This window comes from Meriones unguiculatus, chromosome 6 (genome assembly GCF_030254825.1).
Source record: "Meriones unguiculatus strain TT.TT164.6M chromosome 6, Bangor_MerUng_6.1, whole genome shotgun sequence".
Lineage (NCBI taxonomy): Eukaryota > Metazoa > Chordata > Mammalia > Rodentia > Muridae > Meriones > Meriones unguiculatus.
In genome coordinates, this window is record NC_083354.1 from 43,166,550 (window position 1) to 43,191,130 (window position 24,581).

Consider the following 24,581-nt stretch of genomic DNA (forward strand, 5'->3'; position numbering starts at 1 on the left):
TTCCATGTAAACCAGGCTGGCCTCAAAAGGACAGAAATCTGCCTTCAAAGTGCTGGAATTAAAAGCATGTGTCACCACAGCAGCCAACTTGTTTTGTTGTTCTTCTAGACTAAATTTCTCTGTGTAGTCCTGGCTGTCCTGGAACTCAGAGATCTGCTTGCCTCTGCCTCCCAAATGCTGGGATTAAAGGCATGCACCACTAGACCTGGTCCAATATTTTTTATTTTTAAATATGTGCCTGTGTATGCCATGTATGTGGAGGTGCCTGTTGCTGGGGTGATCTTTTTGCGCACTGTGTAAAGATTGTCTCTGTATATTCAGATGCTGTTTTCTGTACCAGCAGAGATCCAACTACAGGCCAGACTTTGGTATTGTTATTCTTTGGATGTATCATATTTTGTAAGCACTCCCTTCAACACCTTCCAATTGGTTTAATAAAGAGCTGAACGGCCAATAGCAAAGACAGGAAAGGGAGGCAGGGCATCCAGGCAGAGACAGGAACTCTGGGAAAGAGTCAGGCACATGAAGGAGTCACCAGCCAGACATGAAGGAAGAAACAAGTGCTGGGACTAAGACTGAGAGGTAATGGGCCACATGGCAGAAATTAGATTAATATAAAAGCATTAATTTACGATAAAAGCTAGTTGAGAACAAGCCGAAGCTATGGCCACGCTTTAATAATAAATATAAAAAGTTTCTGTGTCATTATTTGGGAGTTGGCACCCCAAAGAAAGTCCCATTTTAGCCTGCAGAGACCAGAAGAAAACACTGAGTGCCCTGGAGCTTTTGTGAGCCGCATGATATGGGTGCTGGGAAGTGATCTTGGGTCTTCTGGAAGTGCAGGAAACACTCATATTAAATTAATATCTAATTCTGCCACATGGCCCATTAACTCTCAGTCTTAGTCCCAGCACTTGTTTGTTTCTTCATGTCTGGCTGGTGACTCCATCCTTTCCCCAACCCCCACTAAGGTCTCACTATGTAGTCCAAACTATTCTGGAACTTGTTATGTAGCACAGGCTGTGTTCAGTCATGCAAGATCTTCCTGCCTCAGCTTTCTGAGTGCTGGGATTACAAGCACACATCATCATACTGCAGCTGTCAACACTTTATTGTCTATCCTTTGGCTTATAGTCACTCTAGTAGAAGCTACTTAGTGTCTACATGGAATGTCAAGAGATATAATTCTGTGAAAAATCAATGTCCAGTGTAAATAGAGCAGCAGAGAAAGGATAACGGTATCAGACTCTCAGAGTATGAACAAAAGCCACTAAGGTAACCCTTGTCTGCATGATTATCACCACTCTCATGCTCAGACATCCTACAGGTAAGAAAGTAGCTCATCAGTGCAACTCAACCATCTGTCTTCTGAGTATAAGACTTAAAAGAAAGCTAAATAACCTACTGCCACAAGAACAGGGCATCCCTAACAGAGCTTTACTCTCTCTTAACTGGGTTTAGCCACACCCAGAAGGCAACATCCTGAGGTGGTGGAACACACAAGGGAGGTCCTATCTGTAGGAGTAGCCCATGAACACCAGCCTCCCCACCTCACCCCTACTCCACTGTTGAGAATCATTCTCTCATGTGTCAGAACTCCCAACACTGTCCCGAGTGTTTGTATCCTAAGGATTCAGCATGTGCCAGCAGCCCCGACCAATATCCTCTTACCTCTCCGAGGTCTCAAAGGACAGGCTGGCTTTCTCCTCCTTGTGGTCACTACCACTGCCTGACCGATGCAGGCTCCGGCGGGAGTGTTTGCGCCGAGGTTGCTCCCGTTCTGGTGTGTCATCTTGCTCTACAGTCTCACTCTCCACATAAGGGTAGGCTACCAAGTTGATGTAACCATCACTGTCCCCCTCAAAGCAGACAGAAACCACGCCTGTTGGAGAAAAAGAAGCTGATGAACAAATACCACCCCTGGTGGGGTGTATGTCTGCCCCTGCTTTCCCACAGGGCGTGGACACCGACTGTCCTGCCCAACTGGGAATCCCAGGGATAATAGCAGCAGCTATCCATTTTCAATCTGCTGCTAACTTTTCAATGAGGATAAATCTATAATAATTTTCTACCCTTTTACTTCACCCTTCTGCTTTCAGCTATTGATTTCTGAACCACTCACAAAGAATCCTCTCTAGGTGACATCGACAACAGACAAAATTTAACACTCCAGGAGAAAAGGGAGATGGCTCAGCAGTCAAAAGCATTTGCTGCTCTTGTAGCATACCCAGGTTCAGTTCCCAGCACCCACAGAACACTCACAACCGTCTGCTAACTCCCATTCCAGGGAATCTTATGTCCTCTTCTGGCTCTATAGACACCAGGAAAATGCATGTGGTACTCAGATATACACCAATACTTACACACATAAAAACAAAAATAAAATCCTTTTCAAAAGATACTTTATGAAAAAAACTAACCCTCTATCTACTCAGCTGCTTTAAGATGACCCCACTTCTTGTCAGTGACATCCTCAGATCTGTTTTTCTTCTGCCTGACAGCATCACCTGAAGAAACAAACTGTCTCCAGGCCAGTGCCCTACGAAATACTTTCTTCCACACTGAGTGCAGTACTCTCCTGGCTCCCATACAGACTTCCATCCTGGGATCTCTACAATGAAATGTCTTCCTGTATTTCTATACTATATCCATGGAATATTCTCTCCTTTTTCTATAAGATAGGGTCTTGGGTAGCCCTGGCTAGCCTTAAACTCACTATGAAGTGGATGATGATCTTAAACTGATCTCACCTCCACTTCCCAAGTACTAGGGTTACAGGTGTGTGTGACCATATCTGTTGTGTCTATTTTTCATTTTTAATTTATGTACGTGGCTGGTACTTTTTAAGTCTTACTATGTAACCCTGGCTTCTTCCAAATCACAGATCACCAATATCCACCTGCTTCTGCCTCAAAAGTGCAAAGATTAAAAGGCATGCCACCACTCCCAGCTTCTATTTTACTTTCACTTTACACACACACACACACACACACACACACACACACACACACACACACACCAAAAGATGGGATTTCTCTGTGTAGCTCTGCCTGTCCTGGAACTCAACTCTGTAGACCAGGCTGGTCTTGAACTGATGGAGACCCACCTACCTGTGTTGCTGGGATTACAGGCGTGTGCCGCCACCACTGCCAGTCTTTTACTTTAGTATGTGTGTTTTGCATGCAGGGTATGCAAGTATATCACACAAAGCTAGAAAGTGGCATTAGATCCCCTGGAACTGTAGTTAGATGGTTGTGAGTCTCCATGTGAACAGTGGGAACCAAACCTGGGTCCTTTGCAAAAACAGGAAATACTCTTAACTGCTGAGCCACCTCTCTAGCTCCTGTTGTATCTATTTGGCAACCAGATTAGTTTCTTCTAGATCATTACCAAGAAATAAAACAGGGGGGCTATAGAGGTGGCTCAGAGGTTAAGAGCACCGGCTGTTCTTCCAAAGGTCCTGAGTGTAATTCCCAACAACCACATGGTGACTCCTAACCATCTATAATTCGATCTGGTGCCTTCTTCTGGCCTACAGACACACATGCAGGCAGAATGCTGTATAATTAATAAATAAAAATTAAAATATTTTATCTTTTTTTTAAAAAGAGATAAAATAGAAATACTCAGAAATCCAAGAATGTTTTTTAAAAGCAAAAACTCAACAATAAAGCCACCCTCTGTCTAACTTCCACATGCTATCTAGTGTCCTTCAACTACATTTCTACTTTTACTGTCTTGATGTACACAAGCAGCTCCGCAATCTGCCATGAGTGAGTGAGATGCACTTACAAAAATGTCAATAACATCAGAATCAAAAGTGTTCTCTTCCACTCATTTCCTTCTCTAGACCAGCACTGCATCAGTCTCTGGGTCCTATTAGGAGAAAAATCCTCCCCAAATCCAAGGAATGGATTATCTCCTCCTTAGATCTTACATATTGCTGGAACTCATACCTCGAGAGAGTTTCACATGCCCAACCTGTCCACAGAAAGGCTTTCTCTCTGGCAAGCCCTTACACCACTATTTTTTGAATTGGTAAAGGCTGAACACCCTACAGTCTGCAGTCTTCTATTATGGGAGCTCCCTCACAGTAATCTTGACTGTCCCCAGCACTCTCACACACTTCCACAGGGGAACCATTCTCTCTAATAGCCTCTATTTTTCCTATCTTGATTTAATTTTTGTGTGTCTAGAACACATCTTCAAGGAATTCCCTGGGACAGTAATTTTTTTGAATCCTTTGTTCAAGTAATAGTTCATCTGAAGAAAGAGTTCTATGTTTATTGCAAACGCAATTTTACTTTTCCCTTTCCAACTCAGATGTACCTGCACAGCTACAACTCCCAGTTAGGTGCTGACTAGGGAATGGAGAGGCAGAAACAATCTTGTCCCAGTCCTTGATATTAAGGGGAGTGCTGTTTCATCACTATGTAGAAGGTAACACCATAGTGTCATTCACATCATGAGAAAGACACTTTCTTCCATATCTACCTTTAGCTTTTGTTTTTGACAAGTAAATAAACATGTACAAAACAATTACAGACTGCAAGAAGTACTGTAAAGAAATTAGGTGGGGTTCTGTAATGCAAATGATAATATCTCCAGAGTAGAGCATTTAACACAGGATGATCAAGGAATGTCTGAGGGATGAGGAGAGCTGTGGACAACAGGAAACACAATCCCAAGTACAAGTAAACGCTGGGGCTAAGACAAACAAACCACCACCATAAAAACCAAAGCTGGAGTAGTCTAAAAACTGCTGTAACTCTTTTTTACCAATTAAAATATAAATACGGTTTGAGGATGTAAATAAATTAGAATACTTCCTAGCATTCTCAAAAAACAAACAAAAGGAAGAGGGTTGTAAGTCACTGGTAGAGTGCTTGCCTCGCCGTTTTAAAGCCCTCTGTTCAACTCCCAGTACCGCGAAAGAATAACAAAAGGTAAATATAGAATCTCCATACTATCAAGTATGTACAGAAAAACTCAACAGTGGGACTCAGATCCTCATATACAGCAGCATTATTCACAATATCTAAAAGATGGAAACAATGTGAATGCTACTAATCCACCATTTAAAAATTTGTGTGTGTGTGTGTGTGTATGCCTGAGTGTGTGTCCATGCACCACATGCATGCAGTACCCACAGAGGAGGAAGAGGGTATCAGATTTTCTGAAATGAGTCACAGATGGTTGTAGCTTCCATGTGGGTGCTGGGAAATGAGGGTCCTCTAAAAGAGCGGCAAGCACTCTTAACCACCAAGCCATCTCTCCAGCTCTCGTTAAAAAGCTTTAAAAGGACCTGTAAGATAGCTCCTGGGTACAGGCACCGGCTGCCAGGTCTAATGAGCTCAATCCCTGGAACCTACATGGCAGGAGAGAAGCCATTGCTGAAAGCTGTCCTCTGTCTTCTGCAGGTATGCCATGACACATACACATAAATGTCTTGTCTTATTCTTAAAGTGTGTTTGTGGTGCTGGGGGTAAAACCTAGACCCTCACTCATGTTAGGTAAGCACTCAACACTAAGCTACAGCCCCAGCCCCCAAGAGAAATCCAAACACATCCGAAACAGCTGGGCCTAGAACCTGCTCAGTGACATTAGCAGGTACAAAATGACAAAAAAAAAAAAAAAAAAAAAAGCACGGTTTCATTTGTATGAAATGTCTACACTATTTGTGGAGAATGAAGGTAGACTTGAGATTACCAGGGGTCAGCTACAAACAGACAGGGAGGATTTACTTATATATTCAGAGTTTTTGTTTCACAATGAATAGTGGATACAGCTATACAACCCTGTGAATGTACCCAATGCCATTAAATTAGACATTAAAATAGTAAACTGTAGAAGAATGTTAGTTCAAAACATGGCTGTTCTGGCAAAAGATCACATCCAAAGATCTAGGTCTGTGCCATCCAGCTGGAATACACACATACTTTTAATCCAGGAGACAAAGGCAAGGAGATCTGAATTCAAGGTCAACCTGGTATAGAGCAAGTATTAGGTAAAGAAAAGTATAGGTCTAGGTGTACATGCCTTTAATCCTGAACAATGAAGGTAAAGTTGGTTTGTAGAAGGAAGCACCCATGTTTGAAGGTCATATCTAATTGAGTGGCACAAACAGTGATGAATCAGAGAAAGATTTGACAGAATAGGATATACCTAACTCGCAGAGAGAAAAAAGAAGCTACCTTAAGGGGTAATGCAGAAAGAGTAGAGGCAGTTTTTTTTACCAGGACAATAATAGACTGGTTGGAGAGAAAGAACACAGGTGAAGACAAATGAGCCAGAAGACTAGAGCAGATTGCTAGAGTTAGTCTGAGGCCAAGCGGAGCAATTCAGGGGCCGAGAAAGGCGGCAGATTGTGTAAGTCAGCTGGAAGAAGCATTTGAGCCACAACAGCTGAGTTGAAGCAGCCAGCCCAGAGCTCAACAACAAGGAGGAGTGAAATTATTAACCAGTAAGTCTCGGAGGCTGAAAAAAAATTCTAGCCCTAATGGAGACTAGAAGCTTCCAGGCCTAGACTCAGGTTAGCAGATAGAGGCAGTAAGCCTCCCAGATAATTACTGAAGCAGGCAAATAAAAGTTCCTTTACAGCAAACTTTATATATTTTCCCATAATAATTTTTCAGAATTGAAGAGCCAAAAGTCAACTCTTACTTGGACTGCTTATGCTAAACTGAAATTCTTCTATCGAAAAAAATGTTAACATGACTAAAATCTTAAGTAAATTTAAAAAAAGTATTTTTAAAAGACATATTCATTTTTATTTTATATGTCTGGGAATTTTGGCTCTGTGTAATTAAGTACACCCCACACATGCAGCACCCAGAAGAATGGTATCAGGCCCTCTAGAACTGAAGTTACAGGCAGTTGTGACGAGCCAGGCGGGTGCTGTGATCCAAACTCAGGTCTCTGCAACAACAACACACTCTCTTATCCACTGAGCCCTCTCTAGCCCAGTTCTAAATAAGTTTTTAAGGGCTGGAGAGATGGTTCAGCAATTAATAGCGCTTCCTAAGTAATCAGGAGGATCAGAGCTCAGAGCTGAACATCCACATGACAGGCCTGGTTTCCCACAAATACCTATCAGCTCAGAGGAACTAGTACCTCCTTCTGGTATGCATAAATATTTACACACAAACAAATATTTAAGTAAAAAAAATCATAGGTAGGTGTAGTGTCTCAAACCTTTAATCTCAGCACTCAGGAGGCAGAGGCAGAGGCAGAGGCAGGTAGACCTCTGTAGGCTGTAAATTCAAGGCCAACCTAGTCTACAAGGTTAAGTTCCAGGCCAGCTAAGGCTACCTCCTAAGACCCTATTCTCAAACAAATAAACAAAAACCTTAGAAAGGGCAGTCATAAAAATGTATAGGTGCAGCCTTTAATCCCAGCACTCTGGGAGGCAGAGGCAGGCAGATCGCTATGAGTTCAAGACCTGGCTACAAAGAGTCCAGAACAGGCAAGGCTACACAGAGAAACTTTATCTGGAGACACAAGCAAACAGCATATGGAGCTGGAGATGGCTTCTCAGTAAAAAGCACTTGCTGCTCTTCCAAAAGGCCAGGGTTTGGCTTCCAGTACCCACAAAGGCAGAGCACAACCATCTGTAACACCAGATCCAGGGGATGATATGCCCGCCCCCTTCTGGCCTCTGCATGCGTGTGGTATATGCACAGATATACAGGGCTGGAGAGATGGATTGGTGGTTAAGAACACTGGCTGCTCTTTCAGAAGACTAAAGTTAAATTCTTAGCGCCCATTTAGCATCTTACAACACCTTCTTCTAGCCCCTGCAGGCACTAGGCACATATGTATTACACAGACACACATGCAGGCAAAACATGAACACACATAAAATAACTAATTTTTAAAGTGGCTGGATGGTGTAACAGAAGTTTTGGTTTCTTTAAATACTCAGTTATGTTATATAAACATGTTTTTGTTTTAATCCCAAGTTTGGGATTTTAGTTTGTCCTTCAGTTTGGCCACAGCTGATAACTGCCTCGTGCAGGGAGGTGGTCTTCGGCACTGGAGTACTTTGAGAGGTATAAATACCAGAGCCCAGAAAGAGGTGGGGCAGCTTGGAGGAGACAAGATGGAGGACTATTTGCTGTTTCGCTAGTTACCTGGACTGCTGGATACCCTAATGACCCTACCCAGCCAGAAGAAGAAAAGAGGACTATGTCCCCTTTCCCTTCTAACCTTCTTTCTCTCCTACCTAGGCTGGAAGGTACTGGGGTATAGAAGGGAGGTGGGAACTTTAAGGAACCCCCAAATAGTTTAAAAAAACTAGATCCTACAGGTGGCATCCAAGCTGCTTGGTAAGGAACCCTATTAAAATAGATAAAAAAAGGTACCTACAGGTGGCACTCAGACATGGCTAGGCATAATAGTAAACTTGGTTTCTAAAGCCGTATGGAAAGTTAAGAAGGAATGGATGTACTGTTTCAAAATGTCAGCAAAAAGTTTACAGTGGCTGCTGCTGCGGGGTTCTCTCCTGCTCTCCTCCCAGAGTGGATCCTCTATTTCTTCATCTTCTTCCTGCATTCTGCTTTAATAAAGATTGGGAGGATAGCTGAAAAATGAGATGGTTCACTCAATTCTCTTATTTTAAAAAAGACTGCAGAGTTGGCTATGCACCTAGAGAGTTTGCAAGTAAAGGTTGAAGTGCCTGGAAAGCAAAAAGTGGCAGTGGAAGGAGAACAAAAAGGGTTCACGCCTGGTGTCTGAGAGTGGGACTGCCCCACGGGTTAAAGAGGGAAGCAAACTAGGCTCTAGTGCAATTGCTGCCCTGCTCTGCACCTTAAGTGTCAAGTTCTCACAGCCGCTGAGCAGACTTGGTAGCTGGAAGGAGCCGAAGGCCATTCAGAGTGAAAGGGTTAATCTCCTTTGAAAAAAGATTATTTATACAATGTTCTGCCTGCATGCCAGAGGATGGCACCAGATCATATTATATGATGGTTGTGAGCCACCATGTGGTTGCTGGGAATTGAACTCAGGACCTTTGGAAGAGCAGACAGTGCTCTTAACCTCTGAGCCATCTTTCCAGCCCAGAAAGGGTTAATCTTGAGCAGACTGAGTTGCCATTGAAGTAGCCTCAGGTTAAGAGATTACCACTATTAGCTTTCCCAGTAGCCACTAAAAGCCTTAGATATCAAAATGCTCAGTACTTCAATTGGGGTAAATTTGGTCATTTGAAAAGAAATTATGACCAAGCCACTAAAAGCCTCAGAGTTCAAAATGGCTGGTGTGTTAATTGAGAAATACAGTACTTTTTACTAGAGAAGCAAAAGAGCCATTTCTGGCAACAATGGGTTCTCAGCAAGAATGCCTAAGCATCCCAGGTTTGTAGATGCTATGGTAAAAGATGTCATTGGATGCCGGTCCAAGAGAGACACATGAGGTAACCTCTTGCCATTAAGGAAGCAGCTTTGACATCCCAGCTTGAGGCTCAGTAGCAAAAAGTATGAGCCAATATGGACAAGGGCAGCCAAGAGTTATCTGGTTATAAAAAAAACCACTGATCCAAAAGTATTTAATTCATTGATAATTTCCTTTTAAAAAAGCAACAAGTCTCGTTCATGTTAGAGAAAAAGCCGTTTTCTTAGACTGAAGAGGGGAGATGTAGTGGAAGTTGTGATGTTTTTAAAAACTCAGTTATGTTATGTAAACATGTTTTTGTTTTAATTCCAGGTGTGAGGTATGGGGCTGATTCAGACTGTCAGGCAAACTACTTGCCTCGTGCAGGTGCTAAAAGGGCCTCTTTGCCAACTACAGATAGTTTAATTCTGAGGACTCTCAGATAAATGCCAGAGCCCAGAGAGTGTTTGGGGGGGAGGGGCTCCGAGGAAGAAGGCTGCTGCTCCTGGTTGCTGTTGATGCATTCTGATGAGAAGAAGTTGAAGCTGTCCTGAAACGAAGACTGGACTTGCCTCAGGAAACCCAATGACCCTAACCAGCAGAGAAGCAGCTAAAGAGAACTCTGGCCCCTCTCCCCACTAACCTTGTCTCCTACCTGGTGTTGGAAGAGATCGGGGTGGAGAAGGGAGTAGAGGCATAATAAAATAGTTTAATTTATTTTTATTTCATGTACATTGGTGTTTTGCCTACCTGTATGTATGTGTGATGGTGTGAGAAACATTGGAACTGGAGTTACAGACAGCTCCAATGTGGGTGCTGGGAATTGAACCCAGGTCCTCTGGGAGAGAAGCCAGTACTCATAACTGCTGAGCCAACTCTCCCGCCCCCAATAAAATAGTTTTTAAAAAGTACCCCAACAGAATAGGCCAAGTGTAGTGATGCAAGCCTTTAATCCTAGCACTCATCGGGAGGAAGAGGCAGGTGGATCTCTGTGAGCTCAAGGTCAACGTGATCTACATAGTTCCAGGACAGCCAGAGCTACACAATAGAAACTTTGTCAAAAAAACAAAAGCGGGGGGGGGGGGGCTGGATAGTAATCAATATGCATACAGAGTGCAAAGATCACATGCTCAAGTGGCCTGATTCCAATACACCAGCCACAAGGCTCCTTCTCACCTATAAAGTTAGCACTCATCTTAAAACAAATAGTTTCAAACTTTAAAACTTCAGGACTCCAAAATATTCCAGAAACTCACTTTTCCAGCACACACAGACACCAACCACACTGTCCCCTTGTCAACTGTCCCACAACCTTAACATCTGTAAAGTACCCCTTTATCCTCCTCAGAAACTGAGAACTGTCCCCTTCTCCCCTAGACCTGTGTCACAAAGAAGGGACTCCTAGACAACAGGCTTCTCTACCAATGGGTCTTCCTGCTGTGAATTGTTCTCAGCCTTTCATGATCTAAAATCCTTCCTTATAATTTCAGCTTCTAATTTTGCCTAACAAAACAGATGACAAAGAACCGCAACTACATCATAGGGCAAACAAACAAGGCCAACTGAGCCGTGAGCCTGACAGTCAAAGGTAGCTAGTCTCACAGAAAGGACCACTAACTGACCTTTGTATTCAGGGGTGAATTCCTTCATTTCGGGAGGGAGAGACTCGTAGAAGCGCTGTTCCCGGGAGATGAGAGGTTTGCACACAGTGTGATCGTCGTACCGCATCATGCTGCTGTGTCCGCCCACCTGATGGATGAAGGGCTCCAGGAGAACTCCTCGGTCTCCAGCCCGACTTGCATTCTTGCCATACTGCCCCACTTCCATGGTTTGACAAACACACATTGCGTTGGGGGCCGGTTGCACACTGAAGGCAGACGATGCAGCACATGGACCACAAAAGGAGAGCTAGGTTGATCCTGGCTAGTGGGAGGCCAATGGTCAGAGTCTGCTTAGCTTATTGTTCTGTCCTAGAAAAAAGAAGACAGGAAAAGGGAATCAAAACAGCCGATGAGTCAGGTTCCCTACTGTGTGCATCCGTCACATTAAGAGGCAGCTGAATTTTGTTCAGTGATGCAGCTTTGGTCTTCTCCACTCATCAGTCTGTGTACACAAGCTCCCCTTCCACTCCCTCTAAATACTCCGAGAATCTTACTTCAGAGATATACCACATCACAAACAAGACAATAACATAACCTTCAAAGATGAAAGAATCAGAAAAATAACAGTAACAGAGTCGCACCCTGACTCAAGGGGAGAGTTAGCTTGGGTTTTGTCTGCATCTTAACCATTAAGTGTATAATCCAGGGGCATCAAGTACAGTCACATTGCTGTGTAACCACTGCTAACATCCATCTTCATAACACAGGCTTCCATCAGCCATTCTGAAATCCCATGTCAATTTTATTCTTATTTTTATTTTTCTAGGACAGGGCCATGTCACCCAGAATGGCCCTAAACTTGCTATTCTCTTCAGGAAGAGTTTCTACCTTAAACACCAGGCCACATTAGTTTCAAAACTTCTCTGCTGAAGATACAAAGAGCCGAACATTAAAAAAAAAAAAAAGAAGAAAAGAAAAAAGAAAAAAAAAAAGCGATTTGTTGATAGGACTTAAAACAATTTTTTCCCCTGTGTAGCCCTGACTAGACTAGCACTTGCTCTGTAGACCAGGTTGGCCTGGAACTCAGAAATCTGTCTGCCTCTCCCTTCCAAGTGCTCGAATTAAAGGCATGAGCCATCACACCAGCTGTTTAAATTTTTTTTTTTTTAATCTTTGGATTTCCGATTCTTCTACTTTAAATCTGTGGTTGCTGATTTACGGCTACATCAGACACAGGCTTCCCTTCCCACTGCACCATCCACAGGGACAAAGACAAGTTCTTCTATCTGAACACCTTCCCTCTAAAGTCAGGTTTTCTTTCTCTTAACAAAGTTGAAATTCTTGCCGCTCCCTTAATACCAAATCCACCTTTAACCCAGGACTGTAGTAGGCAAGACTGTCCCTGAGAGGTTAAGGCTGAAGGGCAATAAAAGGAAGTGATGGCAAGAGCAGCATGCAGAGGGCTCTGAGGGGCCCTAGAAAATCATAGGCCACGCTCTCCTTACATCACAGATGAATAATCTGCCGTACAGAGCAAAGAACGTGGTTTGCTCCAAATGTTACCTTCACCCTTGAGATTTATATTGAAATAGCTGAAATCCTGTCAGTTTCTATGAATGGATTGTGGTCATAGAGTGTCACTGTTCTTGAATTACAAGAGAGTCCATCTGTCCTGTTTGTTTTAAAACATTTCAAGTTGACATTTTAAGGTAACTGCCTGGTGTGCCTGATGTGGTGGCTTATACCTATAATCTTCACATTCAGAAGGCTGAGGCTGGAGACCAAGGTCAACCTGGCCCGATTAGAATTCTACTTAATAAATAAAATAAAAGGCAGGAGTTTAGCTTCCACTAGGAGTTTGGGGCCAGTCTGGACTACCTAAAACCTGGGTTGTTTGTTTAGTTTTAATCTGTGTAGCCCTGGGTGTCCTCAAACTCACAAAGACCCACCTGCCTCTGCTTCCTAAATTCTGGGATTAAAGGCATGAACCATGACTGCTCCACATTTTTTTTACAAACCAAGAACACCAGTATACATGATAATAAAAGCACTGGTTCCCAAGCAGATTATAATTACCATCACAATGACAGTGGTTCTCAACCTTCCTAACGCTGCAACCCTTTCACAGCTCATGTTGTGGTGACCCCAACTGTAAAATTATTCTCCATGCTATTTCCTAACTGTAATTTTGCTACAGTTATGAACTGTAATGCAAATACATGATATGCAGATGGTCTTAGGCAACTCCTGTGAAAGGGTCATTCAGCCCTCAAAGGGGTTGTAGAACCACTGCTCTAGGGGGTGGAAAGAAAGTGTTAAATCTCCTTGATATACTCATCATTTATCCCTAAGCACCACTCTCCCTCACCTTACTGTTTCTCTCACTTCACCTACTCTCTTGCAGTGAAGACTCAGGCCTCTGTTCTTTTACTAACTGTAAGGCTCACATATCACCAGCCTAGTCACCCTAGGAAAACTCAACAGGAGCAAACAAGAGTCCCTCTCCCTCTCACTAAATCCCTTTGTACCTATAAGCTGTCCCATCCTCACCTCTGTTTTCAAAGGTCCTCTCATCAAAACCTAACAGTCCCTCTGAATTCTCTTGTCTTTCTCCTAACCTCCAGTAGGTACTCCTACTGGATCCACCCTCAGAGGACACCAGGTCTCAGTGGCTTCCTACTTGCAAAGCCACCATCCTGGTATGATCAGTATCTGTCCTTTCTAACTGTACTGACTGTATCATGGCCTTTCAGACGTCGTTCTAAGAACAGCAATCTTAGTCATTCTATTAAAATGGGAGTAAGACCATGTGAGCTCTGTCTCAAAAATGATGCAATCAGCCGTGGTGGCGCACACCTTTATTCCTAGTGCTTGGAAAGCAGAGGCAGCAGGATCTCTTTAAGGCCAGCCTGGTCTACATAATGATTTCCAGGACAGCCAGGGCTACCCCGAATACTGTCTCAAAAAACAAAACAAAAAACAAACAAAAAAACACCATCACCACCAAAACAAAAACTAAAAGAAAATGCTAAAATGGCTCCTGGCACCTACAGAATAAAAGCACAACTTACTATGCCTAATAGAGCCCATGAGACAGCAATTCCCTCACGCCCACTGTTCTGCCTTCATATCCTACTGAGCCCTCTAGTACTTGCTTTTTATCCCATTCTGGCCATACCTGTCTCCATGCTGTTCCTCAAACATACCGGACTTATTAGCACCAGCCATTTGCTCTATCGAAAACATTCTCCCAGGGTTAACCCCATTGCCTTCTGAAGTTTTTGAACTGGGGAGCCAGATATGTATGGCATGGCAGTTAAGAGTATATATAGTAGTCTGTTGCAGAGAACTGGAGTGAGATTTCCAGTGTTCATGTCAAGGGACTCACAACTGCCTGTGACTCCAGCTTCAGAAGGATCTGACACCTCTGACTCCACTGCCACCTGCATATGCCCACACACAAACATACACGTAATTAAAATAAATCCTTTTAAAGACTTTGAACTGCGCAAAGATGACTCAGTGGGTAAAGTACTTGCTGCACAAGCTTGACAACCTGTGCTCAGTCCCCAGACACTGCACAAAGGAGGACACCGTGCCAGAATTGTTCTGACTTTTACATATTATTTGTTACATATTATTTGTTACATATTGTTTGTTACATATTATTCTGACTTACATGCACACACATACACATGCTCACACCATGACATGTGCCCTGGACATTATCCAGCCACAGGATACATTTTTTAAAAATTTAAAGTCTTTAAGCTCTCCAGCACGGTAGCACATGTGGTGGTAGGGCCTTTAATCCCAACACTGGGGAGGCTGAGGCAGGAGGATATCAAATTTAAGGCCAGTCTGAACAGTTTACCAAGATCCCTTTTCAAAGAAAATTCTTAACAAGGGCTAGAGGTAGGTTAGGGAGCTGGTTCAGAGGGTAAAGCAGCATGTGTCTGAAATCCCAATGCTCGTAAAAGGGAGCTAGCAGGAGAGATGGCAGGCAGAAACAGGAGACTTCCTGAAGCTCACAGGCCAGGGTGGGGCAGCTGGCTGGTGGACATGGCAGCAAACAGGAGAACCTTCTCAAACAAGGCAGAAGGCAAAGAGCAGCACCAGAAATTGTACTCTGATCTCCATACAAGCACAACATGAACATACACACACATACAACACATGTATCATACACATTCATGACACACATATACTCTGACCTCCACACAAACACCCTAATGTGAACATGTGTGTCCATACTCACATACACACATCACACACACATTTTTTAGGATTGGATGGGCCTGGGGCTGCTCAGTCAGCAGAGTGCCTACCTAGTATTGAAGAAGCCCTGTTTACATAATCCAGGCATGGTGACTAATGCATGTAACCCCAGCACCCAGGAGGTTGGGGGTAGCAGGATCAGAAGTCATCTTCATTTGCACCATAAATTCAATTTAACCTCAGATATAAGAGAACCCCATCTCAAATTAGGGGTAGAGGGCTGGGGGGTGTACCTCAGTGGTGCATTTGTCTAGTATTCATAAGACCCTAGATTCAATTCTCACTACTAAAGAAAAAAGTCTTCAATGCCTCTTTCATAAGCTGATCTGTGCCTACTTTGCCGATTTAACTGCAACCCTTTCATTCTGCTTTCCATTAAAGCTGTGTTTTTTCCTTTGTTCTGGGTTGGGTGGGGCGGGGAGGGGGAACTGGTGGGTAATGGAGACTAAATTCAGGATTTCATGTATGCTAGGCAAGTACTCTAATTCAGTGAACTAGAAATAGACCCAGCCCCTTACAAAGAGTAAGGCCCTTAGTCTATTTTGTTTGTTACATATTATTCTAAGTATGCAGAGAAATTCCTGGCGGAGAAGTGATACATTTGTAACGTATAAACAGGTTTACATAGGAAAAAATTAAAAGAAGAGTAAAAATTGTTTTTTGTTTTTAATATTAGGGCTTACTACCTGGCATGGAGGCACACCTTTAATCCCAGTGCCCAGGAGGCAGAGGCAGGCAGATCTCCGTGAGCTTGAGGCCAGCCTTGTCTACAAAGTGAGTCTAGAACAGCCTAGGCTATACAGACAAACTCTGTCTCAAAAAAACACACAAGACCTGTAGCCAAGCCAAGGCTGGCCTAGAACCCAGGATAATTCCTCCTACCCTAGACTCTTGAGTGCCAAGAGTATCCATCTCTACCAAAACCAGAACAAAAAGGTAAAATGGCATTTCAAAGAACAAAGTCTATTGGCTATGTGAAAGAATTCCAAACCAGCAACAAAAGGAACATAAAATTCTGTATAGACTCTAAAAAAGATTTGATAAGCGAATCAAAAACAAGTTTAAATATAGCCAGATAAGAATAGCATAAAGAGAGGCTAGAGAGATGGCGCAGTAGTTAAGGGCACTGTCTTTTTTTCCAGAGGTCCTGAGTTCAATTCCTGACAACCACATGGTGGCTCACAACCCTCTGTAATGAGATCTGATGCCCTTTTCTGGTGTGTGTGAAGACAGCACACTCATACACATACACACACATATATTATTTCAAAAAGAATGGCATAAACAACCAAAGCTGTAACAAAATATGTTAAAATAGAGTAAGAACCAGCTGGGCGTGGTGGCACTCTTCTGTAATCCCAGCACTCCAGGAGGCAGAAGCAGGTAGAGCTCTATGGGTACTAGGCCAGCCTAGCCTACAAAGGGAGTCCAGGACAGCCAAGGATACACAGAGAAGCCAGGTCTCAAAAACAAAACAAAACAAAAAACCTACAAAAACAATTTTTAAAAGATTTATTATTATTTATACAGTATTCTGCCTGCATGTGTGCCCGCAGGCCAGAAGAGGGCATCCGATCTCCCTATAGATGGTTGTGAGTCACCATGTGGTTGCCGGGAAGTGAACTCAGGGCCTCAGGAAGAACAGCCAGTGTGCTTAACCTCTAAGCCATCTCTTCAGTCCCAAAAGGATTAATTTTTAATCAAAGATACAAAGAGGAGAAAGATTAGGCACACACAAATAATCTCAACAATAAACAAGGAGCCAGATAACAGACCTTGTTAAACCAAACTTAGGAGACACAAAGTAAATGTGCTGGGGTTTTTTTTTGTTTTTGTTTTTGTCTGATTTAATTCAACAATATAACAAGCCTAGAAAGTGGCAGTGAATAAAAAGTCCTGGCAAACAAAGAGAAACTCTGATGAGCTTTGGTTGCAAACAAGGTCAGGACTATTTTAAGAACCAGAAAAGCAGTCTCCACAGCAATTGCAAGGCAATACCTGGTCCCTGCATTCTTCAGTCAGGCAGACACACAGTCAGAGCAACAGGTATGCACTCTACGCTCAGAATTCAAAACTCCTTGGCCAACATAATCTTTTTTAAAAATTTATTTATTATGTATACAATATTCTGTCTATATGTAGACCTTTACACCAGAAGAGGGTATCAAATCTCATTCTAGATGGTTGTAAGCCACCGTGAGATTTAACTCGGCCTCTGGAAGGGCAGGCAGTGCTCTTAACCTCTGAGCCAGCTCTCCAGCTCCCAACATAATTTTTTATGGTAGCAAATTAACCATTGTGTTTTTATTAACCAAAGCATCCTTGGTACTTTCACATTTCATAGGCAAATTTGCAAATTATATCAAAAATTGGTTCATAAATTTTGATTTATTATATTATTATGAATTTCATTTCTACTACTTCTTAGGGTTGTTCTGTGTAGACAGGCTGGCCTCAAACTGACAGAGTCACCTGCCTCTGTCTCCTGAGTGCTGGGCTTACAGGTGTGCACCACCACTGCCTGGCATTTCTATTACTTCTTTTACAATGAAATGCATCAGGGCTAGAAACATGTTGCTTTAGCGACATGTTGGTAAAGTGCATGCATAGCACGTGTGAGGCCTGGCCTGGGATCAACCCCTAGTACAACAAAATAATTAACTATATCACTTAGGCAGTGAAAGTATTGTGATATGTTATTACTTTTTTTTTTTTTTTGGTTTTCAAAACAGGGTTTCTCTGTGTAGCCATGCTGTCCTGGATTTGCTTTGTAGACCAGGCTGGCCTCAAACCCAGAGATCCACCTGCCTCTGCTTCCCTGAGTGATTGCACTATAGGCATGCATCACTGCACCTACATTCTTTTAAAATGTTTTTTTTTTCTTTTTTTTCAGACAGGGTCTGGTTATTACCCAGGGTACCCTTGAATTTGTACTCTGGCAACTCTTCTGCCTGCCTCTGTCTTCCAAGTAGCTAGGACTGCAAATGAATACCATAACACCCACGATATTAATGTTATTGTAACAAATACCATAACACCCACATCATCATCATCATCATCATCATCATCATCATCATCATCATCATCATCATCAAGACAGGGTCACTGAGGTACGAGTCTCACTGTGTGGCCTTGACTGGCCTGGCTGTTACTATTTCTTTACACTTGGTTTTGTTTTAAGTAAAACCTTGTAAGACAAGCAAATGTGTCTTTTGGTCTTTGGTTTTCATGTTCTTACTGTCTGATAAAATCTAAGGAAAACCAGTAAAATTCCTGTAACAAAATAGAACACAAAGGACTAAGTCACATAGGCATGGGTTGCACAACTCTTGGTTTGAGGAGAACCAAGTCTGAATAATTTCATAAACAGACACTGGGGGGGGGGTGTGTGTGAGCACTTCCAGCTACTTAACGCTTGCCTACCTCACAGCTCCCCTTGCAGTGTCAAGAAACTATTGGTTTGATTTTGTTTTTCAAGACAGGGTTTCTCTGTGTAACAAGTGGGAGCCAGCCACAGTGAAAGAACAGAGTCCTCAAAATTGTCTCCTGACCTTCACGTGAGTCATGATACATACACACATTCATAAACACACATAAAATAGCTAAAAATCAATTTTAGGAGTTACAGAGATGGTTTAGTCATTAGGAGCACTGGCTGTTCTTCAAGAGGACCTAGGTTTGATTCTGAGCAGCCGTATGATAGCTCAAGCTCACAATCATCTGTAACTCAGTTCCAGGTGATCCAACACCTTCTTCTAACCTTTAAAGAAGCTGCATGGACACAGCGCAAACACTTAACATGCAGCAAAACACCCATACACATGAAATAAGATTTAAAATTTTTCAAAAGACTAAGGCAGGAAGATTGTGAATTCAAGGCTAGACTGGGTTAAATAGTGAAACCCTGTCCTCAAAAATAACGCAGTGGGATGACTAGAATAGATAATAATTTGGTAGTAGTCAACTCTCCATTGCCTACTTGGCAAAAAGAAAAAGAAAAAAGAAACAAAAAAGAGGTCATTATTTTTCATTGCTGGCTGATCTTAAGCTTTGTCAGTAAGACATTAGAGAGACAGTAATGCAAAAGGAAGAAGCTTTTCATCCTTGGTTCCATTATGCAACTCTCACCAGCCCCACCATTTAGCCAGCTTTCCTAGAGCTCAACCACAGCTGTTTTGACTCCCACGATGCATCAAATAGAGGCCAGCAGCTTCCTCTAACACCTCACTCAACAACTTCACAGTATAGTGCTTTTGGTGATAAATTTCCCTGTAAATGGAATCTACCCACTAAGTCCTAGAAGGTTGATTTCTAACATGTTCTGCCAACATAACCCCACTATGCTTTTGCCATCTAGCTAGGTAAGGCTATGCCCCATCCAAAAAGGTACAGCCCCTAGCTAGGAGTGTTTTCCTTCAGCATGTCTAGCAGGCTAGGAATTGCAGCCACCTGCACATTCCCGTGTACACTTTCCTATTCTTTTCTTGAGCTCTCTCTCTACTTCTGACCAATCAAGTCCCTCATTACTCAAATTTGTTATACTTAGTAATTTAGTAATTCACAGTTGGCTGGAATTTAGCTCAGGGGTAAAACACTAGCCAGCACGTGAAAGACCTTGAGTGGAGTTCAGTACCCACACCAAACCAAAAAAATAAACACATAAAAGTCTCCAATTTAGCTGGGCACAGTGGTACAAGCCTTTAATCTCAGCACTCAGGAGACAGCGTCAGGTAGATCTCTGAGTTCAAGGTAAGCCTGGTTTACAGAATGAGTTCCAGGATGGCCAGGGCTGCTACAAAAGAGATCCTGTCTTAAGAAGAAAAGAAAAAGAAGAAGAAGGGGGGAGGGGGAGGAGGCAGGAAAAGAGAAATTTAATTTCTGCACAAGGTCAGAATTTCCTTGAGAAATACTCATATCCAATACAACTATGTATTTTATCATTTATCTTTCCAAACAAGTTAAAGACTTCCTGGCATTTTCTGTGCTAATGAACTTCCTTTAACATTAGCTGCACTATCTACATTTAATGCCAAAAATTATCAAAACCTAGCCTGGTACACTAGGCTCTGTAATTCTGAGTCAGGAAAAACACAAAGGCAAGACCTACCAGGCTGCAGAGCAGCCCAGATAGCCGACGAGACCCTGTCCCAACAGAAAAAGCACAGAGAACTGGAGGAGCAGCTCAGTGGCAGAGCACACTGCTAGTGTGGCTTCAACCTCCAGCGAAGTCTGAGCTAGAGAAAGTAAACCTGCCTCTCTATCAGACCAACCCTATGAGACAGGGAGTGTAGGCATCTCCAGCAGGTACCACAGAAAAGTGACTTGCCGAATAAGGCTCCACAGCCAATACTTAAAACAATTTTACTTTCTTTGCCAGGTTGCTGGAAAAGTGTTAAGAAACAAGGTCTAGTACGGAGAAACAGGGTCGTTTGCGAGCGGTACGCATCGTAGGCCACTTGTTCAGTTTACTGCTACTGCACAATGACGTGGGAACCCCAAAATTACAGACATCAAGTCTTTCTGTGTTTTTCACATTACAGGGAAGCAAGGGCACAGGGTACGAGGGAAGGCGTGTGCCTGCACTTAAAGCAGTGTGTCAGGAAAAGCCACTTCTCTGTGTGCAGCTTCATCATCATCTAAACACTGAAGCAGTGAGGGAGAGGCGGCACACACCCAGGATTTCAGCACGCCCAGAACTTGTGGAGGCTGCACAAGTTCAAGGACAATCTGAGCATGTGAAACTTTAAAATAAAAAATAAATACAAGCAAGAACTGAAGACAACAATTACAAAGTCTCCATGCTCTAAGAAATGTCTGTAATTCACCGCTTCATCTAAAGAAAGAATGGCACCCTAGAAACCCTCACATTACAGCTTGTGCTTAGCAAGGGTGGGGATATACTCTTTGGGGACTTTTTTAGTATATCCTCATTATACAAAATGATGGGTTTCGTTGTGACATTTTCATACGTGCGTATCATGGACTTTGTTCATATTCAACCTGAATTAGCTTCTCTTGTGCTCTTTATCCCTCCCACTTGTCTCCTTCCTGTGGAAAGGACTGCCATGACTTAAGGCTAGTCTGAGCTACACAGTGAGTTTCAAGCTAACTGGGCTACAGGCTGAGAACCTGTCTCAAAAAGCAAACAAAATATTCTGGTTATATAGAAAACTACTGAAAGTGACATCACAATTATTTCCTCATTAACTAGGGAATATATATTTAAACACTTTTACATTATGTTTTTGTGTGCATGCGCAGGTGTGTGGGCACACGTGCTCCAGCACAGCTATAGGCGCTAGAGGACACCCTGCAAGAGTCAGTTATTCTACGCCACGTGGGTCCTGGGGATGGAAGCTGAACGGCAAAAGCCTCTACCCAACGAGCCACCTCAGCCAACAACAGATTGACTAAAATGACCCACAGCACTCAATTCACCCACCACAGTGTAAATTCAGTGGTTCTTAGCATAGTCTCAAAATTATGCAGCTATCACCACAACTTTAAAACATTTAATTATGTCAAGAAGTACTAAATGCTTTTGTTCTCGCTTCACTACCCTACCACACCTGGAAGCCTCAAGTGACCACAAATCTACTTGCTGTCCCTACAAAATTATCTGTCTGGGTACTGCCTAGAAATAGAATCACATAAATATGGACTTTTATATCTGGTTTTTAAACACTACACATTTCTGGGGCTCAAATATTATATATCAGTATTTGTTTATTTGGGTTTGTTTTGTTTTTTAGGTGCAGTGCCTCTATTGTATAGCTCTGGCTATCCTGAAACTCGATATGTAGACCAGGCCTTAGCCTTAGGCATAGAGAGCCACCTGCCTCTACCTCCCAAGTGCTGGGATCAGAAGCTTTCGAAGCCACCACTGGCCAGCCTTCTTTTTGAGTAACATTCCACTGTGTGAGTATGTATTTTATGCATCTATTCATCGGATGCTGCTGATGGACATTTTGGGGTTTTCACCCCCTTTTGTTATTTTTACGATTTATTTTTAATTATTTATAATTATTCATAATAGACTGGGTGGATGTCCGCATGTGGGTATGTGTGCGCCTGCAGAGGCCAGGTTAGAACGAGAGTTATAGACAACTGCAAGCTGCCTGACTTGGGTGCTGGGATCCTAACTCGGGTCCTCTGGAGGAGCACTCGGCTAGAACTCCCAACTGCTGAGCCACCTCTTCATCCCTCTTCTGTTGTTATAAATGCTGATGCTGTAAACATTTTCAATCAGCTAAAGAACTGTCAAAGCCAGGCATGGTGGTGCATGTCTTTAATCCCAGAATTCAGCAGAATTATAAATTCAGGGACAGCTGAACTACACAGTGAGAGGGGTAGAAGAGAGGAGGCACAGAGAAAAAAGGGAGGGCTGTCAAAGTTCCCAAAACTGCTTCACTGTTTTCCATTCCCATTAGTAGGATACACAAAGGCTCCAACCTTTCCACATCCCTATCACAATGTGAGCTTTTGGTTTCAGGATATGTTGCTTAATGACTGTTCATCATAATACACCCAATTTTTATCAACTGAAAGTGCTCTTACTCAACTGAAATCAATTTTAGATCTGAATAGTGCATCGTCGTGATGCACACCTGTAACTGTACGGAGGTAGAGCCAGGAGGATCAGGAGTTCGTTCAAAGCTAGCCTGGGCTACATGAGACCCCGCTGGGGTTGGGGACAATGAGATGGCTGAGCAGGTAGACACTTGCTGCCAAGCCTGATGGCTTGAATTCAACCCCTAGAACCCATGCGATGGAGAGAACTCCTGATAGTTGCCCTCTGACCTCCACTTGAATACCACAGCACATGCACTACACATACATAAAATAGAAACCAGTTTTTTCTAAGACAGAGAGACAAGACAGTCCAGCCTAGCCCCTGCTTACTCTCCTTTCGTATAATGAGGTAGGAACAAATCTACGAATAAAGCTTTTATAGAGGTGCTCAGAAATTTGGAAAGATTTTTTCTTTTTTACTGTTTTCTGTGTGTGTGTAGTCATGGTGGTACTATACCAACTCTAAATATAATTTCAAACTATAACATCAAATATAAGAATCTTAGTCTAAGGGCTAACGAGACAGATCAGCAATTAAGAGTGCTTTCTGCTACGTATGTGTAGGAAGCCTAGATCCAGCCCATGCATGCTCTTTGGTTGGTGGTTCAGTCTCTGTGAGTGCCCATGTGCCCAGGTTAGTTAAGTCTCCTGTGGTGTCCTTGACCCCTCCAGCTTTCAGAAGAAAGAGAGAGGAATGAGAAAGGGAACTGTGAGAGTCAGACTGGAATCATGCTGTAAAGGGAATATATAAATAGGAAAAAAAAAAAAAAGAGTACTTTCTGCTTTATAGAGGACATGAGTTCTGACCCCAGCACCCGTATCAGGTGGCTGGCTCACAAATGACTGTAACTCCAGCTTCAAAGGGCTCAATGCCCTACTTCTGAACTCCATGACCTTCTGTACACATATGTACATACATACACATAAGTAGTCTTTGAAAGAAAGAAAGAAAGAAAGAAAGAAAGAAAGAAAGAAAGAAAGAAAGAGAGAAAGCAAGCAAGCCCAAAGCACAGTAGCACAGCAGTCAGGAGGCAGAGGCAGACAGATCTCTGTGAGTTCTAGGCCAGCCTGGTTTACATAGTAGTGAGTTCCAGGCCAACCTGACCTATATAGTGAGATCAAAAAATTTTTAATCTATCATCTTTCATAGAAGAACCAAGGGACCAGGCAGTGATGCAGCCTTTAATCCCAGCACTTGAGAGGCAGATGCAGGCAGAGCTCTGAGTTCAAGGACAGTCTGGTCTCCAGAGCAAGTTCCAGGACAGCCATGGCTACACAGAAAAACACTATCTTGAAAAACCAAAGAACCACCAAACAAACAGTGAGATGGCTCAGCCAGTTTTAGCTTAACCCCACACGCACACTATGACATGGGTATGCACAAAATAAATGAATACAGAAAAAATTTTAGAGAACTAAGATAACCCATTCCTCAAATCCTGCTGAAGCAGAAATGAACATTTATTTACACTTAAAAATGAGCGCATGCTTCCAGGCATGGTGGTCCACTCCTTTAATCAGAGCACTCGGGAGCCAGATGGCAGAACTCAGAGAGCAGACTTTGAGCTTAACCTGTCTGCATAGGGAGTGTCCAGGCCAGCATGACTACACATGATAACCCGTCTATATACGGAGGGGGTGGAGGTGTGGATGTGCTGAACACAGTGCCTCCTCACTCCTCTACGTCTCACCACTTGGGAGACTAAGGCAGGAGGATAACTGAAGAGTGAGGACAGCATGGGCTACATGTGATTTCTAGGCCCA

General features: G+C 42.9%; 1 protein-coding gene across 2 annotated transcripts in view; it reads right to left on the reverse strand.

Annotated features, from left to right (window-relative positions):
• The window catches only part of Ip6k1 (inositol hexakisphosphate kinase 1), a 43,065-nt gene that overhangs the window by 11,121 nt on the left and 7,363 nt on the right, over positions 1–24,581 (reverse strand). For both annotated transcript variants that reach the window (XM_060385288.1, XM_021662545.2), the window contains exons 2-3: positions 10,989–11,336; positions 1,672–1,882 (exon numbers count right to left, since the gene is read on the reverse strand). In XM_060385288.1, the coding sequence (XP_060241271.1) occupies positions 1,672–1,882; positions 10,989–11,211 (434 nt within the window). In that variant the 5' untranslated portion in view covers positions 11,212–11,336. The remainder of the gene's footprint in view (positions 1–1,671; positions 1,883–10,988; positions 11,337–24,581) is intronic.